The following is an 18748-nucleotide window of genomic DNA, read 5'->3' as shown; positions in this document are numbered from 1 at the left end:
AACTCAATTTATATTCAAGAAAGTGAAAGTAAAGAATTGTTTAAGATTGTGGTGTTTTTAAATAATCTTAAAAAGAATTAGTTAAATATTTGCATCAGTATTTGTTTTTTTAATCAATTACAAGTGTCCCTACCCAAAGGTTGAAAAACACAGATTCAGAATATTAAATGTCAGCCTACTGCATTCACAAGAATATGATGGAAGGATGTGAAGTCAATGAATGTGACAAATATGTGGACTTTTCACAAATGGGTGTTTTATGATATTGTGTTGATGGACAGCCTGAAAACAGGTGCATTTGCAAAAAAAAAACCAACCAAAAAAGAGCAAGCGTTAATGACACCAAAAGTAACTGTTAAACTTTATTCAACCTTGATCTATACTTGCACACTCATCTTGTTGCACTTAAAATTACAGTGACACTCCAAAAGAGGGTTTTAAGTGTACACATACAGTACATTCTTTGTTATTTTATGAAGATAAAAAGACCATTTAAAAACTTGACAAATATGGAAAACAGACTTAAAATTTCCACACGCGGTGGTGAACAACTAGCACAGGAAACTAAGCTTTGGCTGTCTCGACGTTGACACCGAGACATTCAAGTAAAGTCCGAGATACGTTAGAGGTATATCCATATTAATTGATAAATTAAAAAAAGCCAAGGCCACACATATCCATTCCTAACAGCACAAAAGTTTCATACATGGAAGAAAAAAAAAAAAAAAAAAACTTCAGACTAAGTGTGGGTAACTGAAATCAAACGGTGCAAATAAAAACAGGCCATTATTGATACAGAATCATCAAATCATGATCAAGATTTTTGATTCGAGACAAAACGGTCTGTTTTCACGCACAGGAAAACCAGTCTAAATCACTCGAGCCAACAACCCAGGACTGATAACAAATCAAGGAAAGTGTATTTTTTACTATTGCAACGACTCAAGATGTTGAGCAAAGTGCATCTAAAAACTGATTAACAGATAAAATGTTGAGAAAGTCTCTTTGAGCCTTTTCTCTTTTGTAAACAGTTTAAGTCAATAGTTTCGGCAGCACTTGGTGACTCCTACCAGATGTAAAAGGTGATTAATGGGTCTGGTGCTGGTACATCTTTCTGCAAAATACCACCTACTGATAACAGGAAACGTAACCCATGATGATTGAAATGTATAAAACATCTGCTGTAAGATGCCAAATAAGAGAGGGAATTAGAAAGAAAAGCAGTTATAATAAGATGGTGATGCTGGCTTGATCTGGCAAAGCATTTCATAGTGAAATGAATTTTAACAGTGGTTGGAAAATATTTATAAACAAGAGGAGAGGGGAGGGCGTTAGGCTGACAGGGAAGGGCACAAAAACAAAAAACGTTACGAAAGTTAAAAAAAAAAAAAAGGAAGAATATCCACAATCATTCATTGCATCCTGATAACACATGGCTTTGGCCTGTTCCTCAGTAATCTTCATCCTCTGACTCCTCCTCTTCTGCGGTCTCCAGCCAGGTCAGCCACTGGTTCACCTGCAACGTAAACACACGAGACATTAATAAGATGGAAACACTCAATGTACAATGGAACAGTCACTAAGCAACTATTTTCAAAATACTCTAGGTAACATCTCGAGTTGGTGTTGTAACACACTTTCTAATAATTTGATCACAACCAGACACTAAAGTGCGTTAATTTACTCGCAACGTACCTGAAATAGCGCTTTTCCCTTCCCTGGATACTCTTGGGTGATATCCTCTTTCCATGAAAGGAAGGCTTCTTCTTCAATTATTTCCATGTCATAAAAGTTTACAAAGTAGCGCAGTAACATGCCTGAAAAAAAAAAGAAAGAGGGAAAGTTAGTGAACTTCTCTACATGAGAAAAAAAATCTCTGGCCATGAGCTGCTTGGTTTAACTACAAGCACACACACCTTTGGGGAATCCCTTGGCGTTGCAGTGGACCTGCAGGGCGTACATTGCGCCCACTTGCAGGTCGATGTGGTCGTGTAGGAACTTTTGCATCACTGGCTTGAAAGACAGCATCAGCTGCTTCTCCTCATCCAGCTGCTCCTTACTGGGTGCTGCAAGCTGCTCCTCATCGTCGTCAGGGTTGGTTTCGTAGGCAATGTACTGCAAGAAACTGCCAGACAAGAAAACTATGAATACACTTTAAAACACTTGATGTTAAACACCACATCAACTCAGTAGAGTCGTTTACACCATTAGAAACACTGTCCACTTCTGTACCTGGTCATGAGGATGTTGACAAAGCCTTTGTCAGTGTGGAGTTTAGGGGAGATGTTGTCCTTGATCCACTTGTAGATGGACTGTGGAGAGGGGTCTACTTTGATCTGCTTCAGCAGCTCCTTCTCCAGTTTCATCAGCGGGAACAAGAAGCTGAGACCTTTGCCCTCCAGAATCTCAAGCATCCTGTCCTTGTTCTGGTCTATTTCTGCAGGAGTAACAAATAAAGACATTAATACTCAGACTAAAATTCTCAGTATCATCAAAAAACAATCAGGGCTAATTAATGGAAGTGTGATAAGGTGTAAATATGAGGTCAGATGGGGTTTGGACATACCAGGCAGCATCTTCTGCATGTTGACTGTGCTCTGCTGGAACAGGTCACTCAGCCACTCGCGGTCCTTCAGTTTGACCATCTGCTGCAGGCAGAGCAGGAAAAGTGGGAAGTGTGCGCCGTTCTCCAGCTGATGGGCCAAGTCTGTGAGGCTGACCAGGTCAGCGATGATCGCATGTGCGGCAAACTGCGCCAGGTACGACTTCACCAGGGGGATTTCTTCTTCGATCTTGGGACACTGGTCCAACACACTCAAAAAGGCCTGTTAAAAAAAAAAAAAAGGATAGATCTGAATAACCTCCATATTAGAAGTGAACCGATTATTGCTTTACTTGAGTTCTGTGTTATGATGAATATCAGATTGTGCATCACAACACTGACCTGCATTAGGTTTTCACCAGTGACGAGCCCCTCGGTGCAGAGTGCATGGATCAGGGCGTTTGCTAGTTCCTTATCCTCATCTGAACGGTCAAGGGATTGAACCACAATCTTGTTCAGCATCTCAGACAGGAAGTACTTCGGCGCTTTCATCTCCTTCACAGCGTTCAGTGCCTCCTCTGTGTTCTTGTTGTTCAGGTAGTCTGTCAACAGTGTCTCCTTGGATGAAAAGAATCCAGTCAGATGTAGGTTCAAAACATAGTTTGTGGGAAGGACGTACAGAGTGAATTATGAGGAACTTACTGTCATTTTGTGCAGCTCTTCCTTTGTAGGAGGAGCCTTTTTATTGGGCTTGGCAGGTTTTTCCTGAATTGGAGGAGGATTGGTCTTCAAGCCAAGCTGTGGAGACTGTAGAAAGAAAGCCACATGAGTACATGTTTCCTGGTACTGCATCTGTCCAGTGTATTTATTTAAAAAATGTAAATATGTTACCTGTCCCAGTGGGGAGCCTTGGGCACTTGCAGGAATCATCGTCATCTGGGGCTGCAGCTTTGGCACTTGCTTTTTACTCAAGATAAAGGACTGTGCTGGCCTCAGACTGATCTAGAAGAGAGAAGAAAGAAAAACAAGGTTCAGAACAATACCCCATGCTGAGGATATTACTCCACATCTCTTAAACTGAAAGGTACGTAATACATAATCAATGAAAGCAGCTGGGTTACCTCATCAGCGTTGAGTTTCCCTTTCTTGCCGAATCGTGAGCCCATATCCTTAGAAGACTGCATCTGCCCTGAGTGATTCTGTTTATGGCTGAAAACTGGTGAATTCTGCCCCTTTTAGAGAAAATTCACAGCATGAACGTTAGTAATGATGACTGGTCGTTGGTAATGACTGCATACATTCGCCTGGCCATAAATAAAAAACAATTACAATTGGGTAAGTACCTGGTTTGGTTTTATGAACATCTTGTTTCCTGCTTCAAACTGAGGCTGGTGTGAACTGTTGCCATTTCCAATATGGCCATTGTAGAGTGGATTTGTGCGGTGACGCCCCATGGTCGGAGAGTAGTGGTCCTGAATGACTCCTGGACCTGTACCAATGCCAATGCCTAAACAAAACAAGACAATGTTTAAAAAAAAAACACTGACGGGAAGGTCCAGCCCATATTAATGCGTCAGGGAAGTAGTGCAACTCCTCCTCTTATTAGTCAAAAGGGGGAAAAGGAAGTGACATACCAGGCAGTTGTCCAAACATATCGGCCAGCCCACCAAGAGGCTCCCTGTCGAACTTCATCTTTGTTGGCAGGAAGGAGGAGCTGTCCATGAAGAACTCATTTCTCATTCCATCATTGGCAGGTGGAATGAAAACACCCAGATCCTGCAAAGACAAATCAGATTATAAGGTTACATCATGATCATAGATAGCTTACTTTGCAGTTCAAAAACGTATTTGATCTATAAAATCATGCAAATGAAGTCCAAGATAAATGCCCATCGTAAATGTCATCCTACAGTGGACCGGGTGGACTAACCTTTACTGCATCCTGACGAACTTGGTTGATTGTCTTTGGTCCGTTGTCAACATAAGCCTTGCGCGGCACCCAGTTGTTGTCTCGAAGCTCCACCATGTTCTGCAGCAGGAATCGAATCCTCGCTGGCAGCTCCTTGTTGTTAGTTAAGCATTTCATGCGGCCAAAGTACTGATCGATCAGAGACTGAAAGGAGAATTTATTTGTTAATAAAATGGAACAAAAAGGGGATTTCAATACAGACCATTATTTGCCGTTTTCCCAGATGTACTCACCCTAGCCTTTTCGTGATCAATTTTAGGTCCCACTGTTTTCATTATCTGACAGAGGCATTCCAAATCTTCGCCCATATCCTTAAGTTGGACTTTCTTCTTCTTCTCCAAAAGCTTGACAAGAAATGAGAAACATTTCACACACTTAGTATAATTCCTTCCACAAGTGTTGAGGTGACTTTGAATATCAAAAACTGTGAGGATGCAGATTTTGGGATGGGTTTAAAATGACAAATTAAAAATCAACCGGACTTACTGTTTTGATGCATTTGTGAAGGATAGATTCGTGGATAAGGTTGAGTTTGCCAAGTTCGCCGATGAATTTGATGTTGCCCAGCATCTTGATCTTTGCGATCGCGCGCTGCTCCTCCTCCTCAGAGGTGAGTGGGGCGTCGCTTTTGTCAAAGACTACAGAAAAGAAAATTAACAATTGATTTAGAAATACAATTCGTGTAAAATTAACATTGACACGTGGTTAGATTTTTAATTTTTTTCAGATATAATTCACTTACGTTCAACATTTCTGGCGCGGTTCTCAAATTCATCTTGAAGCTTGGAAATAAGAAGTCTTCTGAAGGTCTGTAAAACATAATTTGTTCGCAATAAGAAAAAAGACCCGAGCAGGAAATCGTAAAGTGCAAATCTTATCGTTCAATAAAAACAATAACTTACAGTATTCTGCTTTTGTGTTGCTTGACTTTCTGTTGTTGGTTCTTCAAAGTTCGGTGCATCCTCAGATAAGCGTAGACAGAGTTGAGCGTATAACTGGCTGTACTTGGGCTCTTCGAGGGCTTTGTCAACAATCTAGAATTTTTTTTATAAAAGATTCTCATCAACATTTGAATGAATCACGGGAGTAAAAGACAAGCACCGTTTGAGAGAGTACTCTACTCACCAACAAGATGATTCCTTTCAAGACAAGTTTTGTATCTACACCCACATTGAGGAGCTCCAGGCATAGTTTGTCAAACTTCTCAGGAGTCAACTTATTAAGTATGCTGATGGAGAGGAGAAAGGACAAGTGATTAAATAATGCCGTTAAAAAGACAATAATTACCATTAATAATCTCAGACGGTGAGTGACCAAGAGGAATTGAGAAATGGATCTAAAAACAGAAACCTACCCTCTCACTTTCCTGAAGATTGAATCATGTTGCCCTTTCTCATGGGAGGAGTTGGCATCTCGTCTAGTGCTTCGAGAAGGTACCCATCTCTGACTGCCAGTACCTGGGGTTTTCCCCAGGAACTCGCTGCAATGAACACAAAATATACCAATTGAAAAAACATGGAAATATCTTTTGTGTAAAACATGACATAGCTCAGGTTCCTAGCTCTGATGAATGGTGGCTAAATTATATAAAGTAGATATGTACCAATACGAGTATTGCTAATCCCCCCCCCCCAAATATGACCTGTATTGAACATCAGCATCACTGGCAACTACCGTACTGTTCTAGTGCAGAAAGAACTGATTCCCGGAAAAGTAGCTATTAACAAAATGTCACAAACTTGGCAATACACTACAGTGGAAAGTCCCACCAGTAAAAAAAAAAGAAAAAGTGAAACATGTTCACTATGCAAGGCTTTAATTTCATGCCAGGAATAGGCTCAACCATCACTGACCCGGCTCAGGGGTGTGTGGATTATTTGTTTGACACATATGTTGATTGGAAGCTAATTTGTCACAAAGTAGCTGGCAAGTAACAATATGTGCCTTGGAACATTATGCATATCACGTAATAAGAAAATCACTGATTGTGAACTGCTTTATTATCTCACCCAGGAACTGTATGTTGTTCCATAGCAAAAGGTAGCTGCAAGCTCTATTATCAAGATTAAAATGGCATTGGCAAATTAAGGCCACAGCAATTTTTGAAATAAATTTCAAGTCGATTAATTGTCCAATAAGTAATTTGGTTTAAGAGCAAACAAAAGATAATGAATAAATGTCCATCACAACTTTGCACTAAACAAAAGTTATGACTGTCTGGTTTTGTTTGACCAAACACAAAGAGCAACAAAGAGCAGTAGCCAAACAGACAAATAGTTTTCATTTTTTGGGCTTTTATGCCTTTATTGTAGAGAGATAGTGGGAGATAGACAGGAAAATTGGGATAGAGTCGGAGGGATAACATGTAGCAAAGGGCCACAGGTCTGATTTGAACCTGGGCCACTGCAGTTTTGACTAAGCCTTAAATGCACTATGAGATGAGCCACTTAAATGCCCAGAAGCCATTTATTAGAGACCCCAGTTCCCCCAGCTGTGCAGACGAAATAAGATGTGGGAAAGCAATTTATAGCCTATGAATAAAAGATGAAAAAGGCTTGGTGACTACGTGATCTAGGTGAAAGGAAAATATGTAAAAATCACCTGTTGTCGACAGTCTTGGGATAGTGCTGAGGTGCACCCCCACCTCCTCCCCCTACACTGTGATACCAAAAAAAAAAGAAAAAAAAGGAAAACTGTTTTAACCTTGTATAGGAAAGAGTGAGCCTAAGTCTTTATGTAAGCTATTTGAGAGGATTGTTAAATAAAAAAAAAGGCAAATTGTGATTTTGTTGATTACCTGAAACGAGAAGGACCCCCTGGCGCAACGACACTCTCCACTTTGGCGGCTTGACTAAGTATATCTGAAAAGAATAAAGGTCTAGAAATGGGGCAGGAAAGAGCGACCTAGGGACAGACACAGATAAACAATGACAAATTAGCTGACAGCTAAAGGCCGTAAAATGAGAGCAAACACTGGACAGTTTCTGCAAGGTTCAAAAGCAAACACGGACCTAAAACAAAGAACCACTATACTGACCAAAGTTTGAAAGTTATACATGAATGAGCACAATAAAGTCAACAATAAGTTATCAAGGGCATTCATTTATTGACATTGGTGGTGTCACCACTTCCCCATAACAGCGTGAATTACTGGTTAAACACGACCTCGATTCACGTAAGTAGCAGAAAATGGATGGCTGATTTAACCTATTTATTTAAGATTAAGATCCACGTGAATTTATCAGAGGCTCTAAAACAATGCTGAATACAGTCCAATCTACTGTATATTGCACGCAGATAAAGAAAATAGAAACCACTTGATTATGACTTCATTGGTATTTCTACGTCTACATAAGGCCTTTTTGGAGCAACAGTAGTCGAGGCCTTTTTGAGGCTTGACGGCCTACGGACTTTCTGATGTGATTGGCATCCATCACATCACAACCAAGCGACAGTCGTATCTGATACGGCAGATTTAATTTTTAATCAACTTTTTTAATCGATTTTAACTCGGGTTATTGGCCACATGAGCGCAAACACGTGTTCACATAAGTGAATGCGAAACAGAGTTAGCTTAGCACACTACGATGGATGCGATACGTCGATGTCGCCTGTTTCCCCAGCCGCTTTGTGTCTCTTCGTTACCATCAGCCCGACTATAAAGCCCAACCAACCAGTCCTGCTAACCATAACCTAAGGGTGGTTATCCGAGCGTTAAGTACCTTATCTAACCCTCTCACCCTAATCATGGAGGGCAGCCTGGATACAGGAAACTCTATCCGAGAGGAGGGGGGAGAGCAAATTTCGAAATCAGTCCTGACCCAGATTGCATATACGCATTACTGGATTGTCCCAATCCACATATCAGGGGAAATTGTAACTCGATCCGTTATTGGCAATCAGAAACGTGAATAAGATTTCTTCGATGACCTACTTTGACGTTTTACTAATCGCATTCCCCGATGCGCATGTTTTAAATTCACCACGGAAAATACATAAAAAATACTTAATTTGGATCGTATCCGTGTCTACCTTTAAGCAATCAACTGATATTGTTGTGTATTCAGATATATATATATATATATTAAAAAAGGACTCTTATGTCCACCGAAAAAACCATCAGCTGATTTTATGAGGTCTTTGTTCAGACACCGGAAGTCCACACAGCGACATCTGGAGGGTTTTGTTCTGTAGGCCGCCGGTAAGCTAACGGCTAACGGGGCTGTAAACAACCATCAGAAACCAGGCACGATTTTCCTAAACATAAATCGTTTCGACGTTTTCTTCTTTTTATTTTTTGAAATTGCGCTAATCTTGAAAAAACAAATTCGCTATTTATCGCTTAATTCATGACAATCAAACCAACAACGAACTTCCTACGTTACCGGACCGGTCGGCTAACCGCTGGCGGCTAACGTTTTAGCCTGACACGGGAAGCCACCGAAAAAAATTATCTTACCTTTACAAAGGGAACGTCAGCGTAGTTGTTGTCTTGGTCGACCAAGAGAAATGAATAAATAACGGCGGAATTGACAAGACGAGTCTAACGTCGTGTTAAACCCTGTGTTGTGAGGTTTTGTTTTAAAAATAGCACAAAACACGGATGCTAGGATGCTGCTGCTTCTGCTACCGGCCCCGGTGGAAGAAGAATGCTGACTGTTCATCTACGTCACGTCGAGCCGCTTTTTGTATGGCGGCGTTCTCCTACGTCATCATCCCACCCTGTTAACGTCAGGACAGGAAAAACAGTTTCGCAACCCAAACCAAACCAAGCCAAACCCACACCACCGAGAGTCACTGATGATCGCCAATCACCTGACATTCCCATCATTGTTTAGTTTCACTATGTTGTGTTTGTCTTCGTACACACTGAGGGGAACAGTCACTTGTTAAATAAAGTGAGAACGATCGCTATGTATAAGTGAGAAAATTGTAGGCCTATAACAGTTCCTTGTTTCCTTTTCTTTTCTTTTATCCTTTTTTTTTATTGTGAAATAAAACAAAACAAGACAGGTGACACCATAATTGGACTAAATTACCAACAGACAACAACAACAAAGTAACACAGGAACCGGACAAAAAAAAGACAAACTCAACAAGCAAAAAGGAAAGGAGAGAGAAAGAGAGAGAGGGGAAAATAAATAAATAAATAAATAAAATAAAATAAAAGTTTGAGTGTGTCAGTGTGTGTGTGTGTGCGTGTGTGTGTGTGCGTGTGTGTGGGACTTTTCTTTTATCCTTATTAACTATGACTGATGTTTATGTCAGCTAATGTTGTAGGACTGACTGTAAGTTACACTGGGAACTCCTTTTTTGGCATCGTTGCATGTGGAACTTGCCATTCCTCATGTAGGAGTGTTACCTTCTTCTTTTCTTTCTTTCTTTTTCTTTTTATCTGGTTGGTATCATCTCACACTATGTCCATGGATGTAGCTGTGGTCCTTTCCTGCCAGATGAGAAAAAGTTTTGGTCTTGTTAAGTCGGAATAATAAGTCAAAATATCAATTTAGCAGCTGTTGAATTTGAATATTGATTTTTCATCCTATAACTTTGACTTCTTCATTTAATAGGCCTAATTGTAAGCCAAGAGTCAATTGTGGTGTCTCATATATTCTCAATGACTCTGAGGTCTTCATGCATTTTTCCTTTGTCCTGGGCAGAAATATTCTTCCTGAGAAAACTGAAACAACACAAAACTGACTGGACTACAGATTCACTTTATCGATGCTCACAGGGAGACTCAATGTTCTCGTCCTCCTCTACAGTGATGTTCAAGCGCAGGGTTAACCACAGGGCATCGACTCAGCTGCCTGTGTTTTTCCTCACTGAGACACTGCAGGAGCAGGATCGATGCCTACTGGGATGCCTACTGGGACTCAACCTCCCAGTCAATGCCCATAGGAGCCAGCTAGGTGGTAGGATTTTTCTGTCTTTTCGATATATACATAATTAAAAACCACATTCCCCACTCATCGTACTCCTGTGTACCAGCTTGGGAAGGGAAAGAGTGAGGTGTCTCAACAAGCGCTGGGTCATATTTGCATGAAGTTGACACAGATATTAATAGTCCCCAATACCTCATTATTCTTACAACTACCTGACCTTTCAGAAACTAATGGCTAAATTTCCATAAAATTTGCAATGGATATTCATAGGCCCCAGAATATAAATCTTACAACAATAGTGATCACCTGACCTTTCCCTTGGCACCATTGTGAGGAGGAAATGTTTATCTGTTTCCCCTTCTTTCCTCTAGCCTACTAATTTTATAGACTTGTCAGGCTCTGTGTTCAGAACAGACTGTGAGAACTTAACTTGATGAGGCTAGCACTTTATTTCACTACCTCATTTTGTTGTTCTCTTTTATTTACAGCAGAGTCACAGGTGAAGGGTGTAACATGTTTCATAAGAAGTTCTGTGGGTATTACACCCTTGTTGTTCATATCGACTTGTCGACATGAGTCACTTCCTCCTTTGCCAGTAAATTACCACAGGGTTAGACTGAACTTGGTAACACCTCTCTTCAGCTCAGGTTACACAGTGCCGCCCCAGTGTGTGAGATAAGTGTTATGAACTCCTTTGCCTCTGTGTAACTGTAACGCACAGTACAGATAATAAATCTACATAGTTAATGATGATATGCAGAAAGTGTCGAGTCAGTACATCCCCACAATCTTGTTGTGACTTGGTTAGACCTGCACATCCTGATTGTCTAGAGGCACTGTTCTGGGAAATATCCACATGTCTAATGCAAACCAAAGCTTCCTCATAGTTAGATAAGTGGCTCCAAACCTGTTTAACTCCTGACCTCTTTTAACAATATGATCGTTAATATTTAAATATTTGTAATATTTATAAGTTAATACCTGTAGCTAAAAGCGTTATAGGCCTACGTGACGTTCCCTTCCTGGAATATTTATGAAAATATCTACACATAATCCATTCACTGATTAAGATAGCCTACAGATAATATTAAAAGAGTAAACAAGTGGACTTTCTGTTGAACAAGTTTTACACTTGTGAGACAGGAATCTGTTTATATTTCTAATCTCTTTCATCTTCCCACAACCCCTCTTGTGAGTATCTGTGGTATCACAAGTCCAAATATGTCTGTCTTAGATCTTAAGAAAACCTTAAGTGTCTTCAAATCCTCAAATCTGCAATGATAGATGCTTTCCCCCCCCTGATGAATACATCACGAGATCAGCTGGCGAATGGCATGGCAACACGGTAAAACAAATGGTTTAAGAAAGTCTTGGTTTCTTGGCTCTATTATCTAATCGCTGAGTAAAGATTAAAAGGTTATTCCCTGTATATCCTTATTGACACACATCGGTGTACATAATCCCATCCCTTTCAATGATGTTTGTTTCATGATGTTTATTTTTGACCATTTTCCCTGTTTGTCAAGGGAGCATTAGACCTTTTTCTATGCCTGTGCTCATTTGCTGCTTCCCCCTTGAGGGGCATCAATCATTCATCAAAAGCAAAATGAAGCCAGTTGTCTGACAGTAAACACTCTACTCCAAGTTAATTAAGCCCAGTGTGCCAATAAAGTCGGCGAAGGCTAGCTTTGCACTCGAGGAAAAACAGCAGAGTTTCAGTCTGAGCTGGTGTGGAGTGGGAATGGGATATCACAGCAGTGGTTTGTTTCTCTTTGATGTCAGCTTACTGATCTACTGAACAAACTATATTTTGACACATCAGCCATCTTCACATAATAGAAATGTCTGTAAGACCTTAAACTGCACTGTTATGTGAACTGCTAACATAATGTATGTTTATAAAATTCATCTTCACAGAGCTGTTGTTGAAAGTATAAACTTTAAACTATCTGTCATTTTTACCAATATGCATAGACAGGCCTACCTATTTAAAAGCCAGTTAAATGCAAAGCTAATGTAGTATTTACAAATTTATACTATATGTCATTTCATGTGGCGAGGTTTGCATCTGCAGCAGCTGTTTTGCCTCCCAGTGGAAAACAGAGAAACTCTCCCAGGTAATTAATTTTAGACACACATACAAAATTAAAAGCTAAAAAGCTGAAAATGTTCGAAATAACAAGCAAACAGCTGATCTGCATTGACTGCTCAAAGTGACTGAAGCTGCATCCAAATTCCCCAGAGTGAAAGATCGTTTTAACTTGAATGACACTTTTTCATTTGACTGGACATGAACAAAACAGATACGCCCCCATTGTGTCATTAGAGCCCAAACTGTGCCATGACATGCACTGAACTGATTTTAGAGACAGGCATGTGAGCAGAGCTGTCTCTGGACATTTTTTAATGTCACCCCGAAGGGTCTGAATTTTTCATTAAAATCTTTCAGGAATAATTTTACAGTACTTTTATGTCTGTTCTATCTCGCAATTTTAACTTTGCTCAACCTCTGCTCTATGTCAACATTATCTGTAGTTCCTGCATTTACACTAATCCTGGTTATCAATTAACCTCTTTTTTTAACCATAGTTTGTCTTTTTTTTCTCTTTTCTTTATGTTATTGTATTTTTGTACTTATAACTATCATCTTTCTTGTGTTTTGCACTATGCACCAGGTCAAATGACTACTTGGCAATAAAAGCTATTATGATCCTGGTTCTGAAGATATGTAGAACAAAATCTGATTATTGATATCAGGTTACTGTTCATCTGTGTCTTCATTGCCTAGACATTGTCTTTTTGAAATGTATCATTGTATTTTATTGTTATTTAAAAGCACCTCAACCAAGGTTGTTTATAAGGTGCTCTATAAATAAACTTGACCATGACCTTGACCTTTACATCACAGACAGTGATTTATTTTATACTGAACCTGTTTGGTGCCCCTCCAGCTGATGGGCGCCCTAGGTAATCACCTGGCTTATACCTGTTAAACCAACCTGCTGTGTATGAGAAGTCACAGATCTGGAGGGAGGTAGATTTAAGTTAGAATGAGTGTTCTTAGTTTAAACAAGGACCCTTACAGACCTATGGAATAATATATTGTGGAACAACCAGAGCCAGTGATCAGTGAGACGAGCAAGAACTCAAAGAGAGCAATGACAGAAATACAAAATGACTGTGTTACTCACCAGAGGGACAGCAAGTTCAGCAAGTAATAAAACTATGGCCTTTGTAATTGGCCTGAGGAAGGAAAAGACGAGGGTAAGTCTGGAGTTTCTCGACTTTGATGAAATAAAAATGAACTCTTCAAACGTCAGACCAAGTGCTGAGTGGGAGCGTGTCACAGCTTCCATCCTGCACCACCATCAAGTATCATGGTATGAGTGTGATGCTGTGAGAAGGCTTTTTGTCAGCAGTGTGTGAAAAATTCATATACATAGTGACACTGTAATAAGGTGCGACAATCCTTCATTGGAAACCCTCCGCTCCTATACCATGAAATGCACGTCATATCTGAAAAAAAAAGTGAATATATCAGTCATATGAGACAGTTTTATTGGGAACCCAAACAATATCTCAAGGAGTTAATCAGGCATTTCATTAGAGCCATCAAGACGAAAGCAAATCACTGTGGGAACCTCAGTTCAGTAAAGATGGTTTCCAGAAAGATACACCAGACAACACTACACTACCAAAAGCAAAACAGAGAAAGGGATCAAATTAACAAATCCCCCATAGTAACCTTAAACTAATTTGGCTCGTGTATTTCTGAATGTGTGGTAAATGTTGTTGCCAGTAGATGGTGCTACAGGGCTTCCTGCAACTTTATCTTCTTTGTCTATTCAGTGCATTGATAAAGGTCATTAAATTGAATAGAAAGGTGACTGTATTTACAAAGTGTCTTTGTGATGAGTGGAGAGGTGTACAAACAGTCTGTGGAGCTTGTAAAAGGAAGGCATGGCTTATTTTTCTTTGCAAATATCAGTAAATCTAAACTGAAGAAAAGGTTTTTACAACAAATACTACAATCAAATCAACACAAACAAATGTTGTGTATATCTTGGCACTCATTTCCTTTGCACAGGTGTGTTTTTAATTTCGCTTAATGTGAAAACATTGCTCACACACACATTTCCACATCATATACGGTGTATAACACTGGCTCTGTCCCAGCATTCACAGCAGCGTCGCTCCACACGTCACACACCCAAATTTAGTGTGTCTGTTCTGTTTGTGTCACACTTTATTTTGAATTTTATTATATTTTCATTTGAAGTCAGAATATCTGCTGTGAGAGAGGTTCGTGTTTGATTTAGAAGATCTAACTAATGTTTTGAATAATACTGAGGTGAACCTGAGAACGTTTGATCTCTGGTGAAGTCAAATCACATACCATAATAAAATACATGAATTAAAACTGCACTAAACTGTGGTGTATCATTTATATATTTGCCCTTTTGTGACAGGCTTCTACATGACAAAAATAATTGAAAAAAAAAAAAAAAAACACATAGCTCCCTGCAGGATGTAACATTTGTACAGTACACACAGTACGTGTCAGGTTCATTATTTATTAAAAGATGTTATAAATGTGACCTCAAACAAGTTTTTATAAAATGGACACATATGCAGCCCAAGCACAATAGTGGATTTCTTTGTAAGAACGGCTTTACTTTTGTTTCATTGCTTTCAGGCTGTGAAAATGACTGAGATAGACTAACCAAAAAGGCGCGCGCACGCACACACACACACACACACACACACACACACACACACACACACACACACATACACACACACACACACACACACACACACACACACACACACACACACACACACACACACACACACACACACACATGCAGACAGACATACTGTATCTGTGAAAGTCAGACTAGATATCCATCTGCCCATGGGTGCAGCGGCTCTTCGTTGTAGATTTGTATTTCCTTTACTTTAATATTCCTTTACTCTTAATCCCACCAAATATGGATATATATACGTATATGAGCGTAAACATACTACAGGGGGATGCCAACCCTTCAGGATTATTAGAGCTCCATACCTAATGGGTCAACAAGTTTGGAAATCATCCATTAAGGAATCGGGACAGCAGGGAGAAAAATCCTCTTTGGAATGCAAATTTAATTGACTGAACTCTCGGCATACTGAACATGAATCACATTAAGAACAACCATAGCTTGTTTGAATTATTCATACACACTGGCCTATTGAATCCCCCCCCCTTCCCCCAGGCACACCCACCCTACCGCACAGCGTAGGCTGTGTTGCAAACTTAAGACGCCTCCTCCCTGACTTGCTCCTGCTGTTGCTCTTCTCGTCGTAATCCAGGTTTATCTAAGTCATGCCTCTCATTTATTACATGAGTCTTCCCACACTCGCCATTTAATTGGCTCATATGTGTTGCTGATGGAGTGAATCATACATGGCCAAGAGGGCACATGACCCCAGATATCGCAAATTAACACACAGGACACCCCAACTTGCTCGTGCTGATTGTGTGTTTAATATTCAGAGCACACACTGTATGAATATGCTGAGGTAGAGCTATGGCGGCCGTCCTGGGAGCCAAATTGTGTTGGGCCTGAGGGACTGTCTGAGTCATCAGTGACAAACCCAGTGTCTGTGATTCCAGCTATGCTGCTTACACTCTGGCTGGGCTCTACCCGGGGGCCTGATGGTATTAGCATGAGATTTGCTGGAGAGGGGCGCGCTCCCCAGGGAGACGTTAAAGTGTTTTCTCTGTAAGAAGCCAAAAGTGGAAAAAAAGACCAAATACTGAACAGCCAATTTTGTGAGTCATAAAAGCAGTTTGGTATCACAAAAAATACTCTGTTTTATCTCTGATCCACATCTAGGTGCACATCTTACGTATGTTTCATTTTCTGTTACACAATTTCAACAGACCTCATGAACTCTTACAAGTTGTTGCAAATTGTATTTTTTTTCCCCCAATATAGCAGCACGACCCCAAGGATGGCACTCTTGATGGCAGTTGATGTATTATTTTTTATTTTGTTCCCAAACTGAAATCTCCCAGTACTATCTGTTGAATGCACTGTCAATACAATTCTGTGCAAATATTGATTGTTGACATTTTTGGTTCTAAAGTGAAATATCTCAGCAAATTATCGTTTGGATTGCAATGTAATAGACAGTTTCATCTGCAGTAAAAACCAATTCTCCAGAGATCCACTGCAGAGATCTTGAGAGTATTGAGGGCAAACGAGTCAGATGGACACCAGCTGTCAGGTGCACTCTACCTGCAACCTTGTTTGGGACAGTGTCCTTACACATCAGGCCATCTTGCAGCCGGAAGGCGGCCAAGTGTTCATACCCTAAAATAGCCTATAGCCAGCAAATACAGGTGACGCTAACTGTATGAAGCCCTGAGATGTCGTAATGGAACAGACAATTCCCTTGGAAAATAGAAGAGGCGCTTCCTCTCCTGTATGAAACCAGTCAGCGTAATGTACTGTCTGCCTTGGGTGAAGTCTGCAGCATCATTCTGTAAGGACAAAGAGCTAATGTACTGGGCAGCAGAAAAACATCGTCCCTCAACATCCAGACAAGTAATAAAGTCATTTATCAAAATCAGTGTGTGGCAGCAGCACTGAAGCTCAACACTCATCAGAGTCTGAAGAAAAGGCAGCCAATAAAGTTTATTAGCTGCTCAATGAGAGTTTATTGTGGCTTTCACATCAGGGTTCAACAAACTAACAAAGGCACGATACAGAAATTAACATTCTTAAAAAACACAGTATGCCACAATTTAGTAATTTGAGCAAATTTAATACATTTAGACTTTTGGTTAAAAACAATTGATATCTCATTTCATTAAAATGTGTATGATGTCAATAATATGCACATATTTAAAGCTATAGTGTGCAACTTTTGTCCGTTATGTTTGTTACATAAAATACATACATACAATTACTATAGATGAGATAGCACAACACTGGTTAACAGAAGCTCCACAAATCTCTCATGGTATTTTACCGTATTTGTTGTTTTGAACATCAACATTACCGTGCTAGTGCACAGGAAATTACGCAAGATTTCAGAAGGGAGGGGGAGGAGGAGCAGTGAGTCTCCAAGCAGCAGGTAAAAACATGGCCGACAACTTGAAGAAACGCCCCAGACACAGTCCAGAAGTGGATTTTACAACAACTGCTTCTTCAGCAGAAGGAATACAATCAAGGAAAGAAAGCGACCGACAGAGAAGACAAACGTACTTTTGTCGGGTTTCCTCAGTGGAGATTGGACTGAGGGCAGACATGGATGTGTCCCTACTGCTTTTGGACAGGTAAGTAGCCTAACTTTATTTGTAAAACATTATGAGTAGGATGTTTGGCTTGCTATTACATGTATTGTCTCGGAAATGTGTGAGTGTAATGTAATGTTTGCAACCTGGTGTAGCTAAAATGGCATTTCTGCATTGGCCCACGCTTCACTCTTACACGTAGTTTCTTTTAATTTGGTGCTGTATTTTTGCGTACTCCTGCTAACAAAAAACAAACAGATAGATTATAAACCACACATATTAGCACTGTGTTCACAATTTGAACTTTAACCGTGGTCTTTTGTGTTTCATATTTAGCTTTTTTTCAGAATTGCATTCAAAAGGGTGTTTTTTCTCACGACTTTGCCAAAGACGGTTTATGATGGTAAATGGTATGGTAAATAGAGTATCTTTGACTTTGCCGCTCAGTGCACAGTCTATCAGGAATCTTGCTTTTCTTTTCTTTTTAACTGGACTGAACTCCATATCATGCTTATAATAGTCCTATGTTGTGTATTCAGAGCATGAAATAATAGCAATGAATGAATTTTACTGTATCAAGGACTCTCATGCAGAAAAAAATTTAAATAGGTTTGCTATGAAATCTTAATGGAAAAAAACCCAGAGAAAAATAGCTCCAAGCAGTGTCACTTCATCACTTACAAACTTGAAATCCCATGCTTAACTCTACTAAATAAATAAATAAATGAACGAATAAATAAATGAAAGGACTTTAAGGGTTTTACTCAGACACCGAGGATGTTACCCTGAGGGGAGTTACCGCTCATGCATCCCCTAATGACAAAATATGAAGAACATGGAGAAGCTTATTTTATTTTTGCGATTTGACATTCATATTTCTGCACACGCTGCCTCTAAAGAAAAAAAAAGAACTCTGAATATGTACAACACTGTTTATATCTGGTCTCTGGTTTCCTCTTTTATCCTCTGAGCAGAGCAGTGCCTGACAGGTGAGTGTGCTGCATGGTTGGACACAGTAACTGCTTTAATCATATAAATATTGATCAGATTTATTGGCATTT

At 39.8% G+C, this 18748-nt stretch overlaps 1 protein-coding gene across 1 annotated transcript; it reads right to left on the bottom strand.

Annotated features, from left to right (window-relative positions):
- Nucleotides 1-349: 349 nt before the first annotated feature.
- On the bottom strand, nucleotides 350-7415 carry LOC311008187 (eukaryotic translation initiation factor 4 gamma 2-like). The gene is made up of 19 exons (XM_084001633.1): nucleotides 7309-7415; nucleotides 5866-5991; nucleotides 5637-5739; nucleotides 5414-5545; nucleotides 5254-5320; nucleotides 4998-5149; nucleotides 4745-4855; nucleotides 4473-4655; nucleotides 4177-4318; nucleotides 3886-4049; nucleotides 3664-3774; nucleotides 3434-3544; nucleotides 3245-3349; nucleotides 2945-3160; nucleotides 2567-2825; nucleotides 2233-2437; nucleotides 1917-2125; nucleotides 1696-1817; nucleotides 350-1516 (listed from the first exon to the last, which is right to left on the bottom strand). Exons 6-19 carry the CDS (start codon nucleotides 5079-5081, stop codon nucleotides 1451-1453), a joined length of 2088 nt encoding a protein of 695 aa, XP_083857759.1. The 5' UTR covers nucleotides 5082-5149; nucleotides 5254-5320; nucleotides 5414-5545; nucleotides 5637-5739; nucleotides 5866-5991; nucleotides 7309-7415; the 3' UTR covers nucleotides 350-1450.
- Between the last annotated feature and the right edge of the window lie 11333 nt (nucleotides 7416-18748).

This window comes from Trachurus trachurus (genome assembly GCF_905171665.1).
Source record: "Trachurus trachurus genome assembly, chromosome: 3".
Classification (NCBI taxonomy): domain Eukaryota; kingdom Metazoa; phylum Chordata; class Actinopteri; order Carangiformes; family Carangidae; genus Trachurus; species Trachurus trachurus.
Note: the sequence above shows the minus strand (reverse complement) of the source record. Positions and strands in the feature narration are given on the sequence as shown.